Below are 10038 nucleotides of genomic sequence, written 5' to 3'. Positions count from 1 at the left end.
GTTGAGAGAGAATAGACTTTAGACGAGGATTGAAAGGGGATTGTGAAAGACTGGAAATCGTCCACTTGATTCCTCGCAGCTTCTTCGACGCGCTCTTATTATGCGCGTCGGCAGCGCACGAGAATAGAGAAAATAACCGGCCGGCAGCAGTAAGGATTTTCAAGTGCAACTGATATTGTCTTGTCTATGTCTTCTAGCTCTATACAATTCCATCACGCGGGTGTGTCTGCAAAAAAGAAAAGGGCCGGAATCAAAGAAGACCAGAGAGACCCAGCGCGCGAGTGATCCATTACAATGGGTGAGACTGCTGGAAAAAGCCTCTTGAATAGTCAACGATCCCGGCCGGCACTCGTTGAGTCGAGTTCAATGTGTACTGTGAGAGCATTGCTGCCGTCAGTCTATATGGACGAGAGCCATAGAAAAAGAAAAAAGAGTTGAGATAAATAGAAAGGGATTTCTGCTGTTCAAACAGACGACGGTTTTAGCCTTTCCCCTTTTTCGGCGCAGGATAAGATCAGGATTGAATCGGCTGATGCTGCTGAGAACTCGACCAGCTGCCATTTACTTGGGTTGCTCTTAGTTCTCGTGTGTCCGATGATCGACTTCATTTATTTATTGAACGCATTTTTCACTTTGCTTCGTCTATTGTCCGCTTGTGAAACGTTCCAAATAATCCAAACTGTAGTGCAACAGGAAAGATGAAAAGTGATGGCGGAGGAACGCGATACACGCGGGAACCCAAAAATCTGAGCCATTTTACAAACAAACATCCATTTCGTTCGCTCTAAATACACAAGAAATTGTGGCTCTTAAAGAGTTGCTTTGGTAACTGAATCCTGTGTACATTTCGCGTTGAAGAAACACACGGAGCAACGGGTTAATTGCGCACTTGTCAATATTTTGTTCGTGTCGAGATCAAGTTATCCACAGCTGCTTATTTGGGTTTTGACGATCGATTCAATCAAGACTCATCACTCAAAGAAAATTGACAGTTTAAAATAAAAATAAAATGTTTTCCGATTCGGTGATGAAATGATGATAAGGATAATATTATCTGATGTGGAGGTCATTGAGCCCTCAACTTATCCGACATGAATCTTTTGGATGTCTTGCAATGATGATTCATTCTCTCTTCGATATTCTTAGGCGATATTATCTTTCTCCGATAAAATAGCCCAGCGCACCTTCCAAAAAGAGAACCATACAACAACAGCAACAAAACGGTAAAGGCCATTACGAATGCAAATGAAAACGGCATCATTTCCGACGCTCTGCGTTGCCTCGATTGTGCCGGGCACGGCCATTTACTTGCAAATCGTTCGATTTCGGCCTACGCCGAGATTTTCTTTTTGTTCGTTGGCCCTTTGGGATAGAACAGATGGAATAAACTACATTGCAAGCTCACGCATAGATCTGTATATAGAAGACAATGTTGTTGTTGTTGCTGTTGTCTAATGGAGTCGGTGCTGTGTGTACCGTTTCGGAGTTTTGTTGCGGGCAAGGAGACGCAGCAGGTGTTCAAAACGACCTGGATAGGTGGCGCCCCGCCTATGATCGACCCAACCCCATCTTCTTTTATAATATTCAGTTCTCGTTTTTTCGCTCGTTTCTTTTCGTGTAAGAAGAAGAAAGTCGATTTATTTACGATCGTCTCTGATTCTTGTTTTTCTTCCCTCCTGAATATAATATCAAAGCGCGTTAGTAGTCGGGAGACTTCCCACCAGGACGTCGTACGTAATTCTTTCCCCCTTCCATACAATTCTCTCGTTTTCAATTAGTCCTTAAAAGCAACTGCAACAACACAACATTGCCGTCGGATGCACTTTTGTGTGCTGCATATTATGCTGCTATATACCTTTTTTCTTTGTTTCGTTTTTTTTTCCCGATCCAATCTAAGGTTCATGAAACATAAATCAGAACTGACTGGAGACTGCTGCCGTTGTTGTTGTTGGGCCTGTCGGGAGGAGAATAGGCGGAGGTGATGTAAGTCTGTGGGTAATTTTCGTCGTCGAGTTTCTTTCTTGGTAATAATTCACGTGACGGTGGAAAAACAGAAATAGTTGGAAAGAAAATCTCTTTTCTCTTATTGTGTTGTGTCGTAACGTCTCATAAATCAATGACGATCCTTACCGATCATCGCCACAACTGCTTGTGGTAAATCGATAAGGATGATGACAGTGTTTTATTCTTTTATTACATCGCCGTATAATAAATGATTGGGTAAACAATTCAAATCGTTGCTTTGTTATCGGTCGTTCGATTGAAAACTGATCGATCCATCACCATATCTCGCAATCCAAAAGTGACAACGTTTCGACGTGGTGATGATTGGTTTTTTATCCGGTCCAAACCTGTTGAATTGTTGATAATACGCCAGCCCACCACCGCACTACTGGATTTCTACCACCGTGTAATCGCGTAAATCGTTTAAGCCATTGGCCATGGGAAACAAAAAAAGAAAAAAGAAAAAGATCAGCACAAGTTTTTGGACAAGACATAAAAGGATTTACATTTGTTTGTGTAACCGACGGGAACTTTTTATTTTTCCTATTTCTGTTGGGGAAAAAGAAGAAGAAAAGAGGGGACTGCGTGTGTAAAATGGAGTTCTTCTGTTAGGCTCCGCCTCTTTTAGAATTATTTCTATCACCCGCCGCTAGAGGCGCTGTCCTGAGAACAAATCGAGAGGGGAGACAGAGAGAAAAGAAAAGCGCCATGATTTGACGCGGTTGGGCTCAGTTGTCTCCCGACCCGAGTTCTCGTCGCACGTGTGCTATTTCACTTCTCTTTGCTGCTGTGTATCGACTCGACTGATAAACTCTCGATTCCCGACAGTTGCACGTGTTTGTCATACTGAAATTTTGACTCCCAATTAGTTTGATTTTGAGACGAATTTTTCTGTTTCTGAACCTTGAATTCGATTCGCCAATTTTGGGTTGTTTGCCTCGTGGTTTTTGCGTTTAACTCAGTGAAACCGGCTCTTTTTTATATATATACTCCAACGGATTATTCAATTGGCGCCCAAAAGTGGATTTACACGTCGTCTGGTGATTGAAACCTTTTTTCATTTGGTGGCCACAGGTCAGTTGTCGTTTTTATTTTTCTTCTTCTATTACTTTTCTTTCGGCGTATTTCGTTTGTTTTGGTCATCTTGTGGTATTCTTGTTCCCTTTCTTTCTCTATTTGGTTAATGTGAAATTTATTCAGTTTTTCCTCGACTGTGGGAGGGAAGAATAAATGAAAATGGGAAAAATATTTCAATCATCGCCTTGAAAACTAAAGTAAAGAATGAAAAAAAAAAACAGTTCAGCAGCAGGTGTGGGGGGGTTTCTTTGACATGCACATTTGTAACATGCACTTGCGTGTGTGTCAGTTTCGTAAGCAGCAGCACCTCACCTCGTCAAGTCGCCCCCTCCCGACATTTTCCGGTGGCGTTTTTGTTCGAATAAAAAAGAAACAATTTTCTCCGCCCACCGTAGGAAATAAGAAAATTTGGCCACAAAATGGATCACACAGTAATTTCATTGTTCTCGCGAGTCTCGACGAATCAATTTTTCCAATTCTGTTTTTTTTTCCCCTCAAAACAATTTCACTTGGTTTAAAAGAATGGATAAATAACGAGCTCCGTCGTTGACTCTAATTACGGACGGCTGGATCATTTTTCCTACCGAGGTCGGACAAAAAAGAGAGAGGAGCTTTTTGTTGTCGTCTGGAAAGTCTCAAAATAAAATTGTTGTTGTATTATGGAGAGGAGATGGGGGGCACGGCAATTGGTTCCAGTCGTTTATCTAAAAAAAAGGCTCGAGCGGCTCTTGTGTATATTTATGCACAGAATTTCGATACGCTCTACAGCGTTCAAGTTCATCTCACGAGATTATTCTAGAAAACATTCGAATTCGCACAGACTTTGTTTTTGACATTTTGATGATTTAAACATCGTAATAATACCAAACAAAGATGAAAAATGGTTCGATCCATTTGGATTGCGAACAGCCTTAAAAGTCCGAGTCGATATTTCTTCTCATGTGATTATGGTAATGGACAGGTTTTTTCTCCCTTTTCGTGTCTTCTATGCCTGTCCATCTTGTTTTTGTTTTTCAAAGGGGAATAAGAGTTTGGCTTGGGGGCTTGGATATCGTGGGGGCAAAACAAAGCCTCTCGTTCTCTTCTTTATTCCATTTTTTCTTTCCTTCTTCTTCTTCTTCTTTCCAAATTCGAAATGTATTATGGATTGTCTCGTGTTCTTCTTTGGGGTTTGACTCGAGTCGGCCTGTGGTTTATAGACCCCATCTCGGGACGGTTTTTGTGTGAGTCGGTGTTTATCAGAAAGAGAAAAAAAAAATAAAAAAGCCCGCACGAACGCAAAAGGGGAAAACATAACAACCACCCCAAATACGAGTCTTTTATACAAATTCTTGCAGCTTGGCTGCTGCTGCTGTTGCTGCTGCGGTTCATTTCAAGGAGCAGAAGAGAGAGGAGGAGGAGGAAGGCATTCGGGAAAGCGTGTAATAACTATAGGCGAAGTGGAAGGCCTCCCCCCCTTTTTTCGACGTCGTTAATATTTTCGACATTGTCTCACGGCACTAAACCACCTCCCCAACAATATTTTCAAACACGAATATATTCCCCACTCTTCCATTTTCGGGAAATTGCATTTGAAAACGATCGCAGCCGACCGCAAATTAATCGGCGCCAAAAGAGGAAATGTCGCCGTCTTGTCTTGGATCATTTTTGGGTTTTTGTCGGGAAAGAAAAAATAAGGAGCAGCAGCAGCCCAGGTCACATGTCCAGTCGCTGTCTCCCGAGTGAGACGAGTCTCTCCGGTGTATCTCATCTTTGGTTCTTTTTTGCGTGTCGTCTCGTCTTCTTTTTAAGTGCAACTGACGACAACCCACCGGTTTTTATGCCATCCTCACTCCCCATCCACCATAGGCTCCTAACTTCCTTTTTTTTTACCCCGCGCCGTCGCGACTGTTTGTGTGTGTACAGTGTCTCATCTTTTAGGAGGGGCATCATCTTTCACTTAAAGGCATGTAAGAAAACATTGTTGCCCCCAAAACTAATAAAACGGTGAAGAAGGAAAGGGAATTGAAGCCATACAACATCTTCTCGAGTACAGTCAGTTGTAGTAGTAGTAGTAGGGAGGGCAAAAAAAGAGACTAAATAGATGGGAAGAAAAGGAGGACGTCATCAGCTCTTCAAACAGTAGAGCCCCAATGTGGAAATAGAGAGGACAACAATTACTCGTCTATGAGTCGCTCCTCTTTTTATAAGAGAATTTGTGGTGGTTGGCAGGGGGGACTGATGTTGAGGGGGTCCTATAGTTTGAAGAAGATGGAAGGATGATTTCAACGCCCGAACACGGTAGAGTATTAGAACCCTCGGGTTCCATCTGACATCCAAAAAGAAGAAGGACAAAAAAAAATCCTCTCCCTGTTGAAAAGAATAAGAAGAAATGTCTTTCTGAGCTTTTAGTTTTACCTCCTCGAAAAAAAGATGCCTATCAAGTTCTCCCCATATCAGCTCTCTTCGACCTCCATAGATCTAACATGTTTTGAGAGTCTTTTCTTTCCTTTTGGGTTTGTTGTTGTTATTGTTATCCTCTGTGAAGATAGACTCCACTATAGGCGAATGTGTCATCACCAATTTCCAATTTCTTTTATTCACCTTTTTACGGTCTGATCGATTCGCTCGTTGAATCATCGACCTAATTGGGCAACGAATTCCTTCCTGCTCACCAATAGGCTCCCAAATGTCGTTAACGATGTTATTTATTGTCCACCTGGTCTCCAACCAAAAAGAATAAAGATGCCAAGTTTAAGGGGCCATGTGAAAACTGGCAAACCCTCGCCAAGGAGAAACCTTTTTTTTTTTAATTTTCTTTTGAATGACCGAATAGAACAAACAAAAATGTTTACATCACTCCTAGCTCTGCCCTGTGTATATATATATGGGGGAATTTGATCTTTTTTTCTTTCTTCTTTCTTTCACTTGATCCAACTTGAAAGTGTCGAGTTACTTGACGCCAGCCAAACTACAACTCTTGCCCGTTTGGTTTGTTGAACCCTTGAAAAAACGCGTTGGAACTTCTTTGAAAGGCTTCGCCAATTTGGTGGAGCTCCTGTAACGTTTTGAGGAGGTTAGTGCATCACGTCACGACACCTTGGCTAAGAGGTGAACCGATTGAGGGCGCCCTGTAATTAGTTAATCAACGCCATCCAACAGCTAACAGCTGGAACGGTGGAAGAATGGTTATCTCTCCCGACAGAGATAATGAAGCCTTCACGAAATGGCATCAAGTGATTGTTGTTGTTTGTCTGAGAGCGACATCGTCTGCGATGTTTCGGATTGAAATTGGTCCTCTTTGTTTTTTCATCTTCATTGCCGTGAACATTGAAAATTTAAAAGTGAAACTTTTAAAAGAGTCCCTCGCATGACTCGTCCATTTTCCCCCATTTTAACTCCAAGACTCGAGGGGCTACCAAAAGATAGTAATTAGGACGTGAGTTCTTTTTCTCCCCCTATATACCTGAGCTGAAATAATCTGATTGGTCGTCGACTGTTTTTGTGTGTGTGTGTTAGCCTTTCTTCTTCCTTTTTTGACCATTTTCGGGACCGCTGGAGAAAGAAGAGAAAAACGAAACAATTTCTCTCGTTCGGTTTTCATGCCAGTCGGGCCGCTTGTTTGACTCTTGGCTGCCAAATTACAAGGCAAAACAGTTCGGCGCTCTTATTTCTTTTTTTGGTGCTGGACTCTCTTCTCTCTCTCTCGGGTGGAGGAGGCGGAGAAGTTGAGGGAGGTTGTTAGAAAGAGCCCAGGAAAAAGGGAAAAAAAAAGGTTCATGTATATAATCAGCACCAGCCCCCCATTTGGTCGCTCTTATCCACCATCTTTTTCTACTTTATACCTTTGCAGTCGACAAGACTCGACACTCGAAAAAGGTTTTTTTAAAAAACTTCTGCAGACATTCCCGCCCACCTTTGACTCTGGCCCATCTCCTGGGTGATTGTTAGTAGCGTCATTTTTATGTATTCAGCAGATTTTTGTAGTTTCCCTTTTGGTCAAAATGAGAAAAAAGTCGAGAGGTGAAAAGCTGAAAAAGGCAGCGGTTAATTCTTGTTCTTGCTCGGGAAAATGTTTTCAAATGATGACGGGATAAAATGCCAGTCAGCTTTTGTGTCGAGTCGATTTCATTGAAAGACAAAAGGAACTTGAAGAAGTTGAGTCTAGGACGAAACAAGGGGGAAGAAGAGAATCAATTTGAGTTGAATTATTTTCTGGAACACACACAAAGCAACACAAGAGCCAGAAGAAATGGGTTTTTAAAAAAAGAAAACGTGAGCGTTCAACGCAGCGGGCGGTTCTTCTCCGCGCGTTTCCACCGACGACGACGACCGCCACGGGAAGACGAGGAGGAAGAAGTTGCGGTCTTCCTCTCCTTTTTTTTTTTACTTTTACATGTTGTTGTTGTTGTTGTTGTTGTTGTATTCTTCCCCTCTAGCTGATTTTGTACAGCTCGTACGAACGAGGAGTCTAGTGGTATGTAATCAGACAATTTATTTATTTATATTTTTTGTGTGCGGGTCTTCCATAAAGTTTATAAGAACCAGGCACTCGGCTCCTGTGTGTGTGTTTATAAACGACTGACGTCCTGCTGTTGATCATCGTAAAATAAAAAAAAAAAAAAAGAAACAACAGGAAAAGAGAAGGGAAAATGAACCTTCTCCTCCTCATCGTTCCCCCCACTCCACAGAAATAACTTGGCATTTTATTATTAGGTGCTTTATAATGCGCACTGTGGATACAGTGGGGGATTTTGGTTGACTGGACTCTCTTGTTGTGGTGGGTGGACGTAGCCGAGTAGACACACAAGTCGTTTTCAATGTCAAAACATTAAAGAAATTAAAGAAAGAAAACGAAGTTGAATGAAGACGAAGGAAACGAATCCTATGTGGTCTGCCACCATCACCAACCACCACCTACTTTTTTTCCCCCTTCTTTTTTTTTGTGTCGACAAAAGAAATTGAAAATCCTTTTTCTTTGACTAACTCGATTTTATACTTATACCGACACCGATGCCAGCAGCGTCTTTTCCGTCTTAATGAAGCACGCTTTTCGTGTGTGTGTCGATTTGCGGTCGCCGGTGAACGCGTTCGTGAACACCCGCGACTTTCGTCAGTTGTACAATAATTACCACAAGACCCTGCCATTTCTTTGTGTTGCCCTTTACATTTTTTTTTTTTTTTTTTTAATTTTCGTTTGGCTGAATAAAAGATTTAATGAATTTTCTCTTTCCAATTTCAGGTCGATTATGTTCTTGTAGTGTCTGGATCTGCTGCAGTCGCCGAATCATCCCGAGATGATGATGCATCGCTCACGTCTGCTCCACCTGCTCCCACTCTTTTTGGTCTTTGCTGTCACCATGGCAACCGACGATGGTATTTCATTTTTCATCTTCTCTCCCGTTTTTAATGAAAAAAATGGCAACAGGTCGGCCAAATTAAAAAAAGTGCCATTCTGTCGAGATATTGGTTTCTTCCTTTTTTTTTTAAATTGCTATCAAGGTTTTATTTAGTTAACCTTAACATTTTGGGTGTAAGGTGGAGGCATTGAACAGTGAAACAAAGGCCCAGTTACGGTAAACTGCAGGTGGATAAAATATAAAGAAATGGCTGATGGTTTTTGGAAGATTATTAGCGGCGCTCAGTGCGAATGCTCGGTGGTCCGTTCAGTCAACCCGCCGCCCCCCTGTAGGAGCTGGATGAAATGGAGGGGGGTGGGGTGAATACGTGGGAATAGCTCGTTAGGTGTAGTTAGTACTCTCATCGGTATTTTTATTCTTAACAGTATCTCCGATATTCTCTTGTTTATTATTTACATCGTGTGGCTAAAAGAGAGACGAAAGGAAAAATAAAAAAAAGAGACTCCCCACCTGGACACTTTCTCTGTTCCTTTGCCATATGTCTCTAGTCGGTGGGTTTTCATATAAGTCATAAATTTCAGCGAGGGTGTATAGGAAATTTTGGCTGCGGGGGGATGATTGGTGGAATAGCGCGGCGTCTATAGTAATTGAAATCAAGTTGTCCCATCTCTGCTGCGCTGACTTAACAAATGGCTTGATTGTCCGCCGTCCGCCAGTGATTACCTTTTTGTGACCATCATGTTCATTTTTCAGGTGGGTCCTTGTTGGAAGATCCTCTTGCCACTGGCCGTCCGGGATCGGATTCGACGGCCCCGCTCTTCCTGGAAGAACCCGAGGACGCGTACGTGGTCAAGAGCAAAGCGGGAACACTCTCGTGTCGTGCCGCTCACGCACTCCAACTTTATTTCGTCTGCAACGGCGAGGAGGTGAGGGCCAAGCACCACTCTGCTCACGAGTTTGTCGATCCCATGACGGGCATCCGCCAGCTGGAAGTCAAGGTGGACATTAGCCGCAACGACGTCGAAGAATACTTTGGACTGGACGGCTACGGCTGCGAGTGCATCGCTTGGTCTTCCTTCGGGCAAGTCAAGTCCCGCCGAGCCAAAGTCATCGTCGCATGTGAGTCACACCACCTTTTGTTTTTCTTCTTCTTCTTTCGACTCTGCTGCCAGCTAATTACCATCACTCCAGCAGACATTTGGTTCTCTTCTTCTTTTTCTTCTCCGGTCGTTTTCTCTTTTTTCCCGTTTCGGGGTTTTATTTTATGGCGGCGACGCTCTACCGTTGACGGATGGCGTTAGTTTAGGCGACTCAAATTGTATTGAATTCGAGATAATGTCGTGGTGGGTGTATATTTGACGCATTGCCGCGCTCGACGCGATCCGATGCGGTTGTCTAGGCGACATGGAAAAAGTCAAGAAAAAATAAAACTGAAAAAAGGGCACACAAGTTCTTTCCCCCTGGCGACGCCAATCCGGCCGTGATGCATCAGCTATGTCCCTCTACTCGTTTCTCTGGCGTGCACTGCAAATCCTCTTTGACGTTCAATATCCATCAGACTACAAAAGAGTTATGGCGAGAATGCCATAACCGATGGGGTGGGGTGGAATATCCGGAG

General features: G+C 42.9%; 1 protein-coding gene across 1 annotated transcript in view; it reads left to right on the top strand.

The window, feature by feature from the left end:
- The first annotated feature begins 2745 nt into the window (after nucleotides 1–2745).
- The window catches only part of LOC124310887 (netrin receptor UNC5C-like), a 30757-nt gene continuing 23464 nt past the window's right edge, over nucleotides 2746–10038 (top strand). The window contains exons 1-3 of the mRNA XM_046775013.1: nucleotides 2746–3078; nucleotides 8303–8436; nucleotides 9174–9539. Coding sequence (XP_046630969.1) covers nucleotides 8358–8436; nucleotides 9174–9539 — 445 coding nt within the window. The 5' untranslated portion in view covers nucleotides 2746–3078; nucleotides 8303–8357. The remainder of the gene's footprint in view (nucleotides 3079–8302; nucleotides 8437–9173; nucleotides 9540–10038) is intronic.

This window comes from Daphnia pulicaria, chromosome 8, assembly GCF_021234035.1.
Source record: "Daphnia pulicaria isolate SC F1-1A chromosome 8, SC_F0-13Bv2, whole genome shotgun sequence".
NCBI lineage: Eukaryota > Metazoa > Arthropoda > Branchiopoda > Diplostraca > Daphniidae > Daphnia > Daphnia pulicaria.
The sequence above is the reverse complement of the archived record's forward strand: the minus strand, read 5'-3'. Positions and strand labels throughout refer to the sequence as shown.